The following is a 17304-nucleotide window of genomic DNA, read 5'->3' on the forward strand; positions in this document are numbered from 1 at the left end:
CAAAAACAGAATGGCAGCACTTGAACAGCTAGCAACATACATGCAAACTTGCATTTGAAACATGGTGAAGGATAAACTAGCCAACCTCAGGAAGCACACTAAATAAAATCTGAAGCAGCAGCACATAACCAAAGGAACCCAAGCTGTGGTAGTCCAAACAAGATGCCATTTGTGGGGGATCAAATGGAAGGCAGGGCATCAACGTCTCCTCTTCCTTGAAACCTTCCTTCCAGGCTGCCTTCCAGCGGGTCTTCCCTGGGCCCTTGCAGGTGGGGATGATGTGGCAGCAGGAGAATGGTGTTCAGCAAGCCGGGCCGGGTCACATAGCCCAGTGTCTGGGGTCAGCAGCTCCCTCTGCATCCACCAAAGGGCCTGGTTGATCACGCCCTTTGCCAGTTGCCTCTGCTCCTCCGTGCCTTGATTCAGGTCATGTGCCACGGAGGCACTGTAGGCCTCAGTGGGGTTGAGGGGGGCCCTCATGATGGCACTCGCCTCCCTAATCATTTGGAGGCTGGCTTCCTCCACTGCCCCCAATTTCTTCTTACGGCCTGGTGGCCTAATATAAAGGGGAGGAGCCTGGCTGGTGGTGCTTGTCCTGGGGAGCTGCTGAACGCCACTGGGCCCGGCCTCCTCCTGGCTGCCACTGACCCCTTCGGCCTGGCTGTCAGTGAGGAGAGGATCTGCCACCTCCTGGCTGGTCTCTTCTTCCTGTGTAAAAAAAAGGGACATGTTGTAATATATTTAGGAATATACTCACTCACATTTTCATGCTTGAATCTTATTTTTTGCCTTGAATTTAAACTTGAAAACAGACTCACCCTCTGACCCCTGCAGTTGTCATCCCTGACACCTATTTGTTTGCCCACGATTTTAGATTTTTACTTCCCAGCTTGTATTTTATTAACCAATATCAAGTCAAGAATCAAACAATAATTAATATTATTACATAAATAGTTATGAAACTACTATACCTCATCATCGTAGAGGCGCAGATCTGCCTCTCTGTCAGCCAGGCCCTCTTCATCTGACTCTGCAGGGCTGTGGTGATCTTGGGAAGTCCCGCTGGGAGGTAGCGTGGAGGAAAGGTTGGGATTCAGACTCGACATTGATGGCCTGCCTTCCAGTTGATCCCGCAAAAATGACATCTGGTTGTAATACCACAGCTTGGGTTCCTTTGGTGGTCTTGCTGCTGCTCCAGATCTTAGCTGTTTTTGGTGAGCTTTGTACGCTCTCCTATATGTGCCCCTGAGGTTGGCAAGTTTATCCTTCACCATGTTGGCACTGCATTCTGGCACCCATGTCCTCATGTATGCTGCTAGCTGTTCAAGTGCTGCCGCTCGTACGTCCTTATTGTGGTAATGGTCCTGCTTTGAATCCCACAGGATGGGCATTTCCCGAAATTTATCCAGCAAATGCTGGATAATGTCTTGGCTCTGCAGGAGATCCATTGTGAAATAAATTTTTTTTTTTTTTTATTCTAGATTGAAAAAATGAAAAGAAACCAAAAACACAATTAAAAAAAGCCTCAGCATTTACATTGATAGAATATGTTGTTAAAAAAGTAGTACCTATATAGAAATACAAACACAGTGTCTCTTGTTTAGAAAATGCTGGCCAGCTCTGCCCCATTGGTTGGTTTTAGCTAACATTTTTTTTTAACATGCCGCCCCTTTGGTTACATTGCAGGAAATAATATAAATCTACAACCATACACAATTATTACAAATGACAGCATTCATCAAGGCACTATTGCATGTGTAGATATCCTGCCCCTCAGCATTGATTACATGAAAGAAACTTCCTAATGACCTCTGTCCAACCAACACAGAACAATACTTGGCCTGATCTGAATACACCCTACATAATTACTAATGAGTCACAGCATTTTTGATCTCTCTATTTTGTGATGTCTACAAAAGCATTTGGGTACGAAAATCACATTCTGGTATCCAAGAGACATAATAGCTTAATAAAACTGTGCAACCAACAGACCAAACCCCCATCCCATTGCTCTACATTTTAGAGCCCGCTGCTGATCCCATGTTTAAATTTCTTACCTGCCTCTCTCACAATCCTCGTTTCTTCCGCTCGCTGAATTAACACGTAACCTACGTAATCACGTCAAGCGCCTTTTATACACTCCGCGTATGTATGAAACGCCGCCCTCGTCACCTTTGCCATGCCCCTAATCAATTGAAAAAGTAAATATGGCGTTAACTGTGTAGGTTCTGGAATCGCGCGAATATTCTCCGCGTAACCTACGTCAATACGTTGTTGGCATTCGCGACACTCCGCATATGCAATAATCCCCGCCCTCATCTCCGCCCCTGACGGGACATTTCCTCGTTTCCACGCCCCTAATCTCTGTGGGAAGGAAAGATGGCGATGTCACACGAGCGGGCACGGAGCTCTCATGGCGCAAGTGAAGGGACAGAGGCTGGACCGTCCCGATCCAGGCCTAAAAGATATAAAGCCACTAATATGGCGTTCGAAGAAATGGTGGAGTTGGTTTACATCATGAGGAGGAAGGATTATGATGGTGAATGTGGGCCCTACAAAACACCGAACCGTAGGAAGTCACACATAATGGACAAGGTGGCAAGGAGAATGAGGAGAATGTTTGGTGTCACCAGGTCAAAGGAGCAACTACGGAAGCGTTGGTCCGATTTAAAATTGAGGGAGCCACATCACATGAAGAAGATCCTCAAAATTCTGCGTAAAAGTAAGTCCATATTATTTAAGGGGGGGGGGAATGTCTGCAATAATGTGTTGACATGTATTTTTTCACATCTGCCTCCTTGGCCTGCTTTTACTTTTGAACATGTGTAGATACTGTATTGTGTTTATGTCAAATAACAACCTTAAACAAATTTGGTGAAATAGTAAACACGCGTAATATGACATTGTTTCGCAAAAATGTGACGTTACTCCAGGAACAACACACCTGGACATGGCTGACTGGCCCCAAACTTGGTTTTCCAACATTGTTGACTAGCAAAATCACAGAAATTAAATTGAGTGAATGTGACAGGCAAACAAGATTCATTCTCCAAAATGCAAATAAAGCTGATGTTTTAACATCTTGAAATGCAAAGCACCTGTGTCTCAAAAATCAAAGTATATTTATTTGGAGGGTCGACGAGAATTAATGTTTTGGGGGGACATCCATTTGTGTCACTTCTTTGCAAAAAAGGGGCAGCATCAGAGCTTGGCCTAGAACTACGCCAAAAATGGAGGATTGCTGAAAGAAAAAACAACCAAAAATCATCATAAATGTATCGTCTATGCAATGTGTGCGATTTATGATATCCAATATCTGTGTGCTGATGAGTATCCCTTTTGTTTTTTATTATTTCTTATAGGGGAAAGAAGACGCCAGCAATTGGAGGAGGCAGAGAGGGCCAGACACCCGGAAAATCAAACACCTCCACATGTTGAGCAGGAGGAGGCTGGGGAAGGAAGAGAGGAGGATGTGGAAGGAGAAGAGGATGTGGAAGGAGAAGAGGATGTGGAAGGAGAAGAGGATGTGGAAGGAGAAGAGGAAGGAAGAAAGGAGGAAGGAAGAGAGGAGGAAGAAGTTATTTTGGACTTAGAATTTATATCAGATGAAGGGCAAGTGGCGGAAGAACAATTTGGCGAATTGCAAGAAGGTGGATTGATGGATGAAGGAGGAGTCGAAGATGATGGGGAGGTGGTGGAAGAAGGAGGAGTGATAGAAGATGATGGGGAGGTGGTGGAAGAAGGAGGAGTGATAGAAGATGAAGAAATTGGGGATGTGGAAATTATCAGGCCATCAGGTCAGTGTCACCCCTATATTAATAGGGCCAAACATATGCAGATAGGCTGGAAATTATTTACATATTTTGAATGCCAATTTGTTTCTTTTTAGGGGATCAAGATGGAGTAGCACATTTTTCACGTGCAAGTGCTTCTATCATTGTACAGCAACTAATGGAGTGCAGCACGGAAATGGACATTATGCAGGAAAGGATGCTAGTCATGGAGCAGAATGTGCGAAATGTCATTTCAGAGTGTAGCACGGAAATGGAGAACATGCGACAAAGGATGCTAGTCATCAACCAAAATTACAAAAATATCATGGACATGATGGGCCGTGTCAAAGACTGAACCACAGAAGCCCATCCCCCGCCCATCCCCCGCCCACAAAACCCTTTTTAATTTTTGTACTTTATAATACGCCAAAATTTCTAAATGCACACACAGTGTGCCAATATGTGCTATCTGCCATCACAGACTATCTATTGTCTGTGCTTTGTGGGTACAAACCCCTCCTCGATCCTCAAGTAGTTGAGAGGAAGGGTTTGCTCCCACAAAACACAGACATTGATCACCCATGATGTCAGATAGCACATGTGGCCATTTGTCTGTTTAACCAATGACATTTGGCGAGTTTTCACTGAATGTGTGCATTTAGAAATTTTGGCGTGTTCCAGTGTGAAAGCACACCATCCATATGACTGACTGCTGTTCTTTTTTTCAATTTTTGTTTGGTGTTGATCTTTTTTGGTTTGTAAATGTTTCCAGTTTCAGATCACAAAACGAACAATAAATCTCACCTAAAGAAAGAAGTTAACTAATTTTAGAAAAAAACAAAAAAATTTTTGTGTTGTGTTAAAATCTTGTTTAAAAAATTAGACACAAACAAATGACAAGCCCAAAAATTCTTGCGTATAGTTTCAGTGAAATTATTGTTACATTGTGTTTCGATCATTATTATTGATAATCACTGTCAATAAAGACCAAAAAATAAATAATTAAAAGCCAATATTTTGTCTCCAGAATTTGCAGGAAATGTGTTCTGCCTAAAAATACACATTTCTTGTTAAAAAATGACTAAAATAAAAAAAATAAATGAGACATCAAAAGCAGAAAAAAGAGTGGCTTCTTATTTATAGACTGAATACCCAGTTTGTAGATGAGTGAATAATGTGCAAATGTGGTTAGTTAATACATCTGAGTAAGTAAATCTGGCACTAGAAGTGCACTATTTTTGGAGATAACCTGGAAGACAGAAAAATAGAGAAAAAGCAGTAATGACAAACAACTGTATAAAGTCCAATGGTCTAATTATTTATTAGTTGTGAGAATATTCCTTTCTTTTGGGGGCCGAATTAGAAAGAAATATGATCTGGCATAGCAATGGCCCCCCGACCCATGAAGTACTCAACATATTTGTCGCGTACCTCACGAGCAGATTGGGGGGCCAAGCCAGCGCGACCAGTGTCCAGGCCAGGAATGTTCTCTGAGGGTAGTCCTGCCTCAGAGCCCATGGGGGCTAGGTACGTCTGGGAGTGCCTGCGTAGAAAATTGTGCAAAATGCAGCAGGCAAATATAACGGTGTTCAATTTATATTCCGCCAAATGTATCGATGTCAGGAACAGGCGGAACCGGTTGCTGAGGATCCCAAAGGCATTCTCGACTACCCTCCGAGCCCTGGACAACCGAAAATTAAACACACTCCTCTCTGAGGTGAGGGTCCTCTGGGGAAAAGGCCGCATTAGGTGAGGTCCAAGGCCAAAAGCCTCGTCCGCTAGGAACACAAACGGAAGTCCTTCCACATTATCTTCATCTGGTGGCAATGCCAGACCACCAGTTTGGAGACGATCATAGAAATCAGTCCGTGCGAACACTCCCCCATCTGACATCCGGCCGTTCTTCCCCACGTCCACATAGAGAAACTCATACTGTGCCGACACCACCGCCATCAACACTATACTATGATAACCCTTGTAATTATAATAGTAGGACCCCGAGTGGGGTGGGGGCACAATGCGGACGTGTTTCCCATCTATTGCTCCACCGCAGTTAGGAAAATCCCACCGCTCGGCAAATTGGGAAGCCACAGACTGCCATTCCTGTGGTGTGGAGGGTAGCTGTGGGGACAAACAAAAAAAGAGATTTAGTACTTTGGCACATAAACATTGCAAACATAATCCTACAAGCATCCTTGTGCAACTTTACAATTTTTAAATAGCATTTGCAAATTTTGAAGGGAGAATTTCGGGGCACAAATATATAGGGCCACTTAATTAATAACAGACTCCACAGCCCTCTGATGGGGACAAAAACACTTTGAAGGGGGGGTGGGGGGTGTTTAAACTGTTTTTAGAAAACCAAAAAAATTAAAATAAAGTGGCATGGTGGGGGTTGGCCCGAAGATAGCATGCTGGACAGGTTAATATTGGGTAAGATCAAAATATGCAGGTAGGCCAAAATAAAAAGAACATGTAAAAGCTGATATCAACATGCATAGTGAGAAAAGGGAACGTTAGTTAAACACACAGCATATCTGGGAAATAAAATAAAAAGTTAGTTTGCCACATTATTAAAGACACATTGTGAGGTTAAAATGAGGAAACTTACCTTCATATACTCCTCGTGCATAACTTTAATGATGGCAGCACACGTGTCCGGTATGATGACCCCAAGCGCCTGCGGAGAGATGCCTGTCGAGAACTTGAGGTCCTGCAGGCTCCTCCCAGTCGCCAGGTACCGCAACGTGGCAATAAGCCTCTGCTCGGCCGTGATGGCTTGGCGCATCACAGTGTCCTGCCTCGTGATATAGGGGGACAGAAGATCCAGCAGACTGTTGAATACGGGGTCCGTCATGCGGAGAAAATTCCTATAGTCATTAGGATTATTCTCCTGGATTTCCCTAAGCAGAGGCATATGTGAGAACTGGTCACGCTGGCGCAACCAATTCTTGGTCCAGAAACGCCTCCGCCCCCTGTTTCTGGCCAAAGTACTGGAATAATGAACATATCCAGCAGCCATCCCATAAACAGCACCAACTCGCGAAAATTGACGCTGCTGCTCCATCATGGCTTCAAACCGGCCGGCTGGTCAGTCAAGAACACACTCCAACAGAAAGCACAATCAAATCCAGCGGTACCTGCAAAGAACGCACGACACACAGATACGAACGCACAGTACGAATCTGCTAAGCAGAACGAACTGCACGCCTGTACCCGAATGCCAACTACGTACCCACAAGCACACGCACTGAACGAGAAAATACTACCTGCTAAAGCCTGGAGACCGAGAAGCGCGAATCAGCTCTAACCAAACCTTCACTAACACGAGCAAAGCCGTAACTAGCAAAAGCGGAACAGAGGGCGTCGCCATTGACTTTGGCCTTTCCCTTTATAGTGACGTCAAACGTGGATTACGTGCACGCGTTCAGGTCCGCAGGGAAATATCGTCCGCTGGTGTGTACAAGCCAGCGGGCCAAATGAAAAAACAGCCTTGTACGCCGGAAACAGCCCGTCGGACATTTCGAACGGACATGTTTGCTCGTGAGTACTCGGCCACAGAGGAAACCGGGAAGAGAGGATTAACGTAGGAAACGAGGATTTGAAAGACTTGCGAAGATCGCAGCGAGGCTGTCAAGGACATATAAGTCTGTAGACAGCGGACCACATACAGTTGTGGATGTGCGGGGAAGAACGGGTAGAAAACCGATCGAAGTACCGTCTGGTCCAACGCACGACGGAAAAAGACTTGAGTCTCTGAGGCGAGGAATGACGCCTGGATATGTCCAAAGCCTTGACGTCTGACCCACGATGATGGAAATCAGACACAAGAAGACAGTAAGCTCGAAAGACAGTAACCTCAAAACAGAGTGTCAACGTCCCCCAGCCCGAGAACATGATCATGACCATGGAAAAATCCCAAGTGTGCTGGTACATTGGGCGATTTAAACTTAACGCCTTCAAAATTGACACACCAACGGATCCAAAGAGTCCGCCCGATAATTGGCTATTACAGACCCTGGCGCTTGAACGGGGTCGACCCGTCGTTGATCACACCAAGTAACCCAGAGTCCCCAGGTAGATCGAGATGCCGATCTAGTCCCGGGGCCCAGTCCAAGGCAGGGAATCCCTAGCTGTTCCCGAAAGGTCGTAGTCTGCGACCGGAACCCCGATACTAACCATGTGAGGAGAGGTAGGATGTGCTTCGTGAGTAGAGGGTGCAGATCCCCGTTCGGACCAGCGAGGAGGTGGGGGGAATGAGGAAACAACCTGGGGAGTTCCACCGTCATCCTCAGAAGGAGGGGAAACCATGGCTGTGTCGGCCACCACGGAGTGAACCGCACGACTGATGCCCTCCGGCTTGCTAAGTGAAGGAGGACCCTGAGGGTCACCGGGAACAGGGGAACGCGTAATGTGTCCCCTGTGACCACGTTTGGTGGAGGGCGTCCACATGGTGCGCCTCCGGATCCGGCCTCCGGTTGTAAGAGCGCGGAAACTGGTGGTTGATACGGGGAACGAACAGGTCCATAGAGAAGGATCCGCGAAGTGAGCGAGGATCAGGAACCCTGACCGGAGCGATCGCCAATCGTTGGAATCGGTCAGGTAACGAGAATCCAATCTGCCACCCTATAGGGATAGTCTGTGGCATATCCCGCAATCGGGACGATGTTGCATTCCAGGCAGAAGTGCCCGAAGTCTTACTAGATCCGCTAGGATTCTGGATCAGGGGCCCACCAAGCGATCGACGTACCGGACTGCGGGTACGTTCTCCGAACGCAATAGCACACAGCAGATGGACGTGCGTGGCAACAGACTTCCGATGGCAAAAAAGGCCGTCAGGGGTGCACGTGTTGATGTGCAGCCGAGGGTTCTCTGCGGACCACGTCCTACCGGAGGACGAGGGACTGCACCGAGCACCCCAGCCGAGGCGGCTGGTATCCGACCCTATGACGAAATCCGGTGAGGAGTTGAAAATGTCTCGCCGTTCCGTTTGACGGCATGACGTAACCACTACCGTAGGTCCCCCATGGCTTCACTTAGTTTGTATAGCGAAGCCCCTAGCGAAGATGTAGAGTCTCGAGTCTCTGGAGGGTTCGACAGTGAAGAGGGGCTGGAGAGTGGCCTGGATTGACACCGGGAACAGGCCGACTAAGCGAGTCAGTCCGCGTAAGGACACCCGCTGCTGCCCAGCATGATACTGATGTCTTTGCGGATGGCGGCTAATTGGGTATGGGTAGCCGAAGGGTCGCTCGGTTGGTGTCCACCAAGAACCCCAAAAACTCTATCTCCTGAAATTGGGAGATAATAGGTGTTCGTGATCTATGAGGAGTCCCAGATCGCGTAGCGATCCGACCATCCAGGAGGCGTGTTTGCTCGCTAGGCGAGGGGAACCAGCCATTAGAAGTAGGTCGTTCAAGTAGATGTTCAACCTCACCCTTGTTCCACAGGGCAGTAAGTTGGTGAGATTTCTCAAGCTCCCACCGGACGAAAAACCGCCTTTCTTCTTCCTGATCGGGAAGATGTTGTTGAGGAAGTTCAAAGAGAGCGGGTCCATCTCTATTATCGGCTGTTTGGTCCAAGGTCTAGCAACCTGTTGTCCATTAGGACGGTGTTTAGGTTTGAAAAACCGAATGGGATGGTGAACCAGGTATACGCCTGGTAATATAACTCCATTTGTCCTACCGTCTTAAAGATATCATCAATTAGCGTGATCCCATTGTGCTAGGTCAACCGGCTTACAGAGGCGGTAGCCTGCTCACTAAGGCGTAGGGTTAGGTGATAGGTCCAGAGATCTAAGACCCAGTACTGTGAGATCCCAAAGGCCCTCTCTATTCCCTTCCTGGAATACTGAATGATTATGGGATCCACCTCTGGAGTGAGCACCACCGTATTTGGTAATGGAAGGGTGAGTATTCCACCCTCAACTTGTCCGGTTAGCGTACCGATCGATCTCCGGGTCCAGCATTCGATCTATTGGAACACCTCAGGTAGAGGTGCCCAGTCACCGGAGTGTGGGTGGCCAATCACCTCCTGATCGAAAATGGTACTCCACAAGAGTCCAATAAGGTTTTACACTGGGACCTAGGGTTGGCGCCGTCATGGAGCGCCATGTGCCCACTGCTCACATAATCATCATCATTATCATCATCATTTTCATCCTCAGACTCAAAGGTGTTAGCCGCCTCGTACTCCGCGGACGACTCTGGAAGAGTCCACGAGGAGTCTGGCTCAGTCCGTCTAGCGGATCGCTGCCTCTGCATGTGCATCTCCCCGAGGCTCGGGGGTCGATTGGAGTCTGGGAAGGCAGTGGGTCGGCAGGCCCAGGAGGGTACTGCCTGGGGCATGTTATTTACTTCCCCTGCCGGGGAGTCCGTGGGTCGGCAGTCCTGGGAAGGTACTGCCTGGGGCATGTTATGTACTTCCCCTGCCGGGGAGTCAGAGGGTCGGCAGTCCTGGGAGGGTACTGCCTGGGGTATGTTATTTACTTCCCCAGTCGGGGAGTCAATGGGTCGGCAGTCCTGGGAGGGTACTGCCTGGGGCATGTTAATTACTTCCCCTGCCGGGGAGACGGAGGCCACATTAATGTGATGGCACATACGGGACGCCATGCCCTACTCAGGGGCGTTATATCCTTGCCGGGAGATCCGGACATAGGGGTGCATGTGGGTTGGAACAACCGATGCCCTGGTAGTCTGGACGGACCTACCGACCAGTTCAGGAACCAGTGCAGCACTGAGGTAGGTAGGGCCTTCCAGGGCTGCGTCCACCACTTCAGTGGCACCAGTAGGGAGTAAAGGACCTGTCGCCAGCCACAGGAGAAGAGTCAGCTGTCTGCGGACAGCACAGGAAGATACGGAAGTTATGTACTATAACTTGTATAGTAATTTCTATAATTCATTCAATTATTGTTATAATTTGTTTATTTATTTATATATATATGTATTTAATTATTCAATTATATATAAAGTATAGTTTAATAGTTTATATTTTAAATTTGTTTATTATATATATATTTATATATTTATTTATTTATTCAATCATATAGATTGTATAAATTATTTATTTATAGACATTTATGTCCATTGATTTATTTATATTTATTTAATAAGTCAATAATTTATTCATTCGTATAATTATTTAAATTTATTATTTATTTACATGTATTAATATATTCATTATATGTAGAATAGACTACAGGGGAATAAATTCCCAGAACAAGAACTGATGTTAATGTAACTGAAGGTGAAGGAGTGACAGAAGCAGGGGAGGGGAGGAATTCCCCACCAGCTAGGTGTGAGTGACAGAAGTTAGATGAGGGTAGATATTCCCCACCACAAGGGGAGCTAGACGTGAGGCTCGGGGCCTAACGTGATTCGCATAGATCAGTGAGATCTACACAGAGTTCCAACCATACAGCCGCCCGCACCCTGGCGTGGCGGCGATGGGGAGAGACGGCCTAGCACACGGAGGATGGGGTCCCCAGGACAGGTCCGCAGCAATGGCGCCGTCGATTCGCGACAATAGCGCGATTGGTGCAGGGAGATCCTCACCGCCACGCCCCCCTCAGAGATGAGACGCTCTGAGGAGAAGGAGAAGAAGGGAGGTAGGAAAAAAGGCGCCGAGATGTTAAAATGGCGCCGTCCTACCTCCAGTCAGAAAACGAGCAGTGTGCAGAGCGCACCGGGGGGAAACAAAAGAAGCAAAGCAGCGGTATATTGTAAAATAAACAAATAAAGAAGCCCAATGACTGTAAGATGTACACATCAGAGGAAACCGCGTTCTCTACAAAACGGGTGGCACAGATAGCAAAGTGGGAAAAGCATACAGCAAAAACTAAACGTTTATCATTTTTAGAAATATCAGTTGTGCTTCATAAGACAGAAGGTTGATAGAACAACACACAGATGAAGGTCTGAGGGGATCAGAGGGTATATACAGATACAGGTGGAAGTTGAAGGGAATAGCGGAGGAGGGAAAAACCTCCGTAGCTGTAATAAAAGCCGGGGTGGGAGGGGGGGGGGGATCCCCAGCACCCTGTGGAAAGACGATGTGACATTAGGATCTACACAAATTAAAAAGGCTGCTGATAACCAAATAACAAGCAAGCCTACATAAAAATTATAAACATAGAGTAATGTACTTATCTGAGTTCTGGCTATGAGCAGAAAGAAAGAGGAATAGGTTACCTCAGACAGTCCCTTATATAGGATACGGTCTGGGAGGGGCTACACTGGCCCAGGGACTGCTGGGAAGGGTAGTTCTTTGAATTTTTTAAGTTACAATAAATGTTTACTGTATTTCTGCTATGGGCATTATTAAAGAAAGATAATGCATAAGATATGAGCCTCCTGTCTGATGTATAATTACCATTTAGTCCATCTATGAAAGAAGCTGCATCCTGCAGATTAAAATAAACACTGTATCCCTTTACAGCTGGCAGGAGATGACCCTTTAAACGTTAATAATGCAGGAGGTATTACTTGGTTTTCCTGGTCTCCTGATCCTAAAAAGCTACTGGGAGCTTTCAATGAAAGTGCAGTCACTGTACTGGGAGCACTAAACATGCACATTCCCAGAGAACAAATGGATTCTGGCTGTATGTACATATATGGCAGCCCAAAGCTAAGGCCCACCAAGTGTAAAGGGGTTAATGTTAGACATTTCTGGTAGTCAGAGTCATAAGCATCACTTTAATAATTTTCTGAAAATGTGTTTTTATTATCATCCATAATAATTATAGTTCATTAATGCATCAGACATACATCAGAGATACACCCCTTCATATGACTGGCTATCATTACTCAGAAGTAATACCCATTACTTTTCACACCAAAATAGCTTTCTAGTCATGTAGTGGACAGAGGGAGGGGAGGGGTGGAGTTGAGGGTTAAAGTTTTGGAGGGTGAAGATCTGCTTTAAGAAGGTGGACATCACCAACAGGTAAATATAGCTATCTATGTAAGTAACCAGGTGGACCTCAAACTTTCCACCAAGCTAATCAACATATAATACAAAGGTGTTACAACACAGTAAGTATACATGTATAGCCAGTAATATAGCAACTTTAGACAACCCTTCCCTTCACAGTTACCAACCTGGACTATGCATTAGAAATGGAGATATTAATGCTTAGGTCAAAATAGCTTCATATTTACAACATATGAGAAACTGTGGAGGTGTTGCCACATGTTAAGGGCTGATTCACAGAGGAAAGGCCAGAGTGCTTTACCTGTCCAACAGCTGTCCATTCCCGACTGTGGCAGCAAAGCAGTGTGGTGTGGGATTCACATGGCTCAATAAAGGGCAGGGATGCTTAAGTTGCTTATTTAGAAATAACTGTAAGTCTAGAATGATTATCTAAAATCCATTTGTATTATTAAGTCTTTTTCATTATAGTTTTAATTTCTGTTTATAGATAGGCAGCATTGATTTTTTTTTATATGAAGGATTCTTAAATGGTTTATTAAGAAGTTTTCTTTTTTTTTGTTTTTTTTTTAGACTGTGTCAGTTTCTGTTTCTGTGTTAACACTCAGTTGCATCGCCTTGGATAGATGGTATGCAATTTGCCATCCGTTAATGTTTAAAAGTACTGCCAAGAGAGCAAGAAACAGCATTATAATTATTTGGATTGTGTCCTGTGCTATAATGATTCCTCAGGCCATTGTTATGGAGTGTAACAGTGTTATTCCAGATTTAGCCAACAAAACTATTTTATTCACTGTCTGTGATGAGCGCTGGGAAGGTGAGTGGTTAATTACTTAGTTATTATAAGCATTGTAAGTACTTTTATTTTAATATTTTATCAATCTAATATTCTGAGTTATAAAATGGTGCAGTGAGTAGCACTTTCGCCTGGCAGCAAAAGGTTCGCTGGTTCGAATCCCAACCACACCATCTGCCTGAAGTTTGCATGTTCTCCCTGTGTCTGCGTGGGTTTCCTCCGGGTACTCCGGTTTCCTCCCACACTCCAAAGACATGCTGGTAGGTAAATTGGATCTCGTCCAAAATTGGCCCAGTATATATGTGTGTATGACTGTGTGTCCCTAGTGTGTCATGATACTACGGGGTAAAAATGACCGCACCAGCCATGCAGATACTGGCTGGAAAAAGCGCCCAGAGGCGATTCAGTTTGCATGTGTTGCGCTATACAAGTCATTCATTCAAAGTGAAAAGTTAAAGGAATAAGATATAAACAATATATATATATATATATATATATATATATATATATATATTAACAAAAAGGCTTTCAGATTTAAGTTAATAGTAGACAGCATTTGATCTATGTTTAGAGTAGCAGAGGGTTGGAGAAAAAAATGCATAGGTAGATAGTTCTGTTGTCCTGCAACAGTTATGCGGGTACTTCGCATCAGCATGTTAAAAATGTTGCACACGTTGGACTGAGAACAATAACTCTAGGGCCATAGTTATCTCTAAACTGATGACCTTTAAAGACTTTTAAAGTGTTGCCTATGGGGAATTTGGGGTATCATATTTTTTTTTTTTTTTTTGCAATTCCACCAATTTTTAGACTTGGCATGTGTGGTATCTCACTACTTGAGACCTCTTATTTTATTTTTCCAAAAACTGGGTATAATATTGTGTTTATTTTCTCTAACGTATTCGCCGCAAGCTCATCGTTATCAGCGCCGGGAGAGGGGCCACCGCTCTCCTGCATCCTCCGATGCTTACCGGAGCTTTTTTTTTAATTGCATTTTAGTCTACATATGATATCAGCGGTCTTTTTGACCCCAGATCTCATATTTAAAAGGACCTGACATTCCTTTTTCTACTACAATGGATGTTTACATTCCTTGTAATAGGAATTAAAGTGACCCAAATGTTTTTTTTTGAAAAAGCAGTGTAAAAATAAATAAAATCAAGTAAAATAAACAAGATTTTTTTTTTTAAAGGGCTCAGTCCCAACGAGCTTGTGCACAGAAGGGAACGCATATGTGAGTAGGGAAAAAGGGTATGAAAACGGTGTTCAAACCACACATGTGAGGTATCGCCGCAATCGTTAGAGCGATAGCAATAATTATAGCCCCATTTTTTATACGTTGCCTATAGAGATTTTTAAGGGTAAAAGTTTGACTCCATTCCACGAGCGGGCGGAATTTTGAAGCGTGACATGTTGGGTATCAATTTACTCAGCGTAACATTATCTTTCACAATATAAAAAATTGGGCAAACTTTACTGTTGTCTTATTTTGTCTTATTTTTTAATTCAAAAAAGTGATTTTTTTTCCCAAAAAAGTGTGCTTGTAAGACCGCTCTGACAAAAAGTATTGCAATGACCACCATTTTATTCTCTAGGGTGTTAGAAAAAATGTATAATGTTTGGGGGTTCTAAGTAATTTTCTAGCAAAAAAATAGTTTTTAACGTGTTAACACAGAGTCTGTAAAACAGGCTCGGTCCTTAAGTGGTTAAACAATAAGAGGTATTTTTAAAAAAATTCCCTTCGGATTCATACAACGTTCACCTAAGATTCACAAATATTTCTAATTGAATTCAATAGGCAAAGAGTTTATATCAAAGGTGAACGTTTTGTGAATCTTGGGTGAAAACATTTCTGAATACATTGTTATATGTTTTCTCTTCTAAACATATGTATATTTCACATTTTTTTCAGGTGAAGTTTACTCCAAGGTTTATCACATATGTTTTTTCTTCATAACATATATGGTTCCATTATGTCTGATGATTTTAGCCTATTTGCAAATTTTCCGGAAATTGTGGTGTCGACAGGTGAGATTTAGTTATTTTCAAATGTGTGCTACTGGCTGAAGATGTAATGCTTTTTGTTTAATACAGTTTCTATTAAGTTTACAAAACAATGTACCCAACAAGCAAGTGAGCACCAAAAATATAGCAAAGATAACGTTTACAACAAAATCGGAGAAGGTGAACAAAAGTTCATCCTTGAAGGATGTTAGTCATTAAAGTGGTAGTAAAGTCTTTACTACCACTTTTACCTACTGGTAAGCCTATAATAAGGCTTACCTGTAGGTATAAAGAATATCTCCTAAACCTGTAAGGTTTAGGAGATATTCCCCTCGCAATGCGTCGCTAATTGCAGCGGCGCATGCACAGCAAGGATCCTCGGCTAAAGGCCCGGCAGCCGCCGGACCTTGCCCGATTGAAGTCTCTCGCGCGCATGAGCGGGTGTGACGACATCGTCGCTCCAGCCAATCACAGCGCTGGAGCAGCGATACCCGGAAGACACGCCGAGGCAAGATTACATCTCGCTCGGCGTGGACCAGGTAAGTTCCAAGGTAAGTATTTCATAATGAGCTAGTATGCTAGCTAATAAAAAAAATTATTGCGGGTATACAACCACTTTAAGAGAGAGAAAAGGGGGTGATTATAAGCATAATAGGGAGAGTATAAAGAAACAAAAAGAATGAACAAAGAGAGTGAGAGAAAGAAGGAACAAAGCAAAGAGAGGTGGTGGTCTTGGTAGAGATATTCAGAAAGGTACTGATAATTAAGATTAAGAATAATTTATATTATTAATACATCTAAAGTGAAAAAAGACAGCAGCCTTAATTCTGTTAATAATATCCAGGTAGGTAGAGGAGTATGCTAAACAGGCCCATATTTTGTGGGAATTGGCATCCAAGTTACAGTATATATTTGTAAGATCTTCCATATGATATATGTGGTTTACAACTTGAACCATTGTTTCATGGTGGCAGTGGCAGATTGCTTCCAGTAGAGCGGGATAAAAGATTTTTCTGCATTTAAAAGATTGAAAGTGATAGATCGCCTCTGTTGGCCTGTTGATTCACTTGCAAAATGAATGAATACAATTCAGTGGTCATTAGGTACTGCAGACATGTGTATGATTTTGATCCAATGCAGGATTTCAGGGCAAAACTGTATTATACATGGAAATTCTCACCATATATGAGCCTGTGTGGCTTTTTTTTTACTATAATTGGCCATTTTTTATTTGATAATAAAAATATTGTTGGATATGTACATTTACCACCAAATAAAAGCCAAATTTGTCCTGACAAAACTAGGTACAATTCACCTAATAACACTAATTAGTTCTGATGACATGTACAGTTTTACTAACTCATGCCAAAGTTTCAAAACTGGTTTAAGGGATTAGGATTTGTTTTACCTTCATAAAGAAGGAATTAAAGTTCAACTCTGTTTTACTGTGTAGCACCCTCATTGCTAGGCTGTTAGGTAAATTAATGGCCTACACAAACTCCCCGAAGATTGTCCGGGTTTTTTTTTTTTTGCAGGCTAGTCACATATTGAAAATAGAGAGGTTATTAAAGTTATGAAAATTCTCATATTGTATTTTTGGATGACAACTGTACTGATTAAATGAAAATCATATGATCTGGTATCATACGAGAAAAAGTTTTGTGTTTGTCCAATCGAATAATATTGGATAAACTGTCAAGATCAGCTCTCAAAAGCTCTGTACTAACGATCCGATTATCATACAATCTCTACGAAAGCAGTATTTTTCATCCGATTTTCGGATCGTGTGTACAGGCCATTAGTGTT

The 17304-nt window shown here is 43.8% G+C and overlaps 1 protein-coding gene across 1 annotated transcript in view; it reads left to right on the forward strand.

Moving 5' to 3' along the window:
- HCRTR2 (hypocretin receptor 2) overlaps positions 1-17304 on the forward strand; it is a 101386-nt gene that overhangs the window by 53707 nt on the left and 30375 nt on the right. The window contains exons 3-4 of the mRNA XM_040349847.1: positions 13272-13515; positions 15407-15522. Of these exons, the coding sequence (XP_040205781.1) occupies positions 13272-13515; positions 15407-15522 (360 nt within the window). The remainder of the gene's footprint in view (positions 1-13271; positions 13516-15406; positions 15523-17304) is intronic.

Source organism: Rana temporaria, chromosome 4 (assembly GCF_905171775.1).
Source record: "Rana temporaria chromosome 4, aRanTem1.1, whole genome shotgun sequence".
In the NCBI taxonomy this organism is placed as follows: domain Eukaryota; kingdom Metazoa; phylum Chordata; class Amphibia; order Anura; family Ranidae; genus Rana; species Rana temporaria.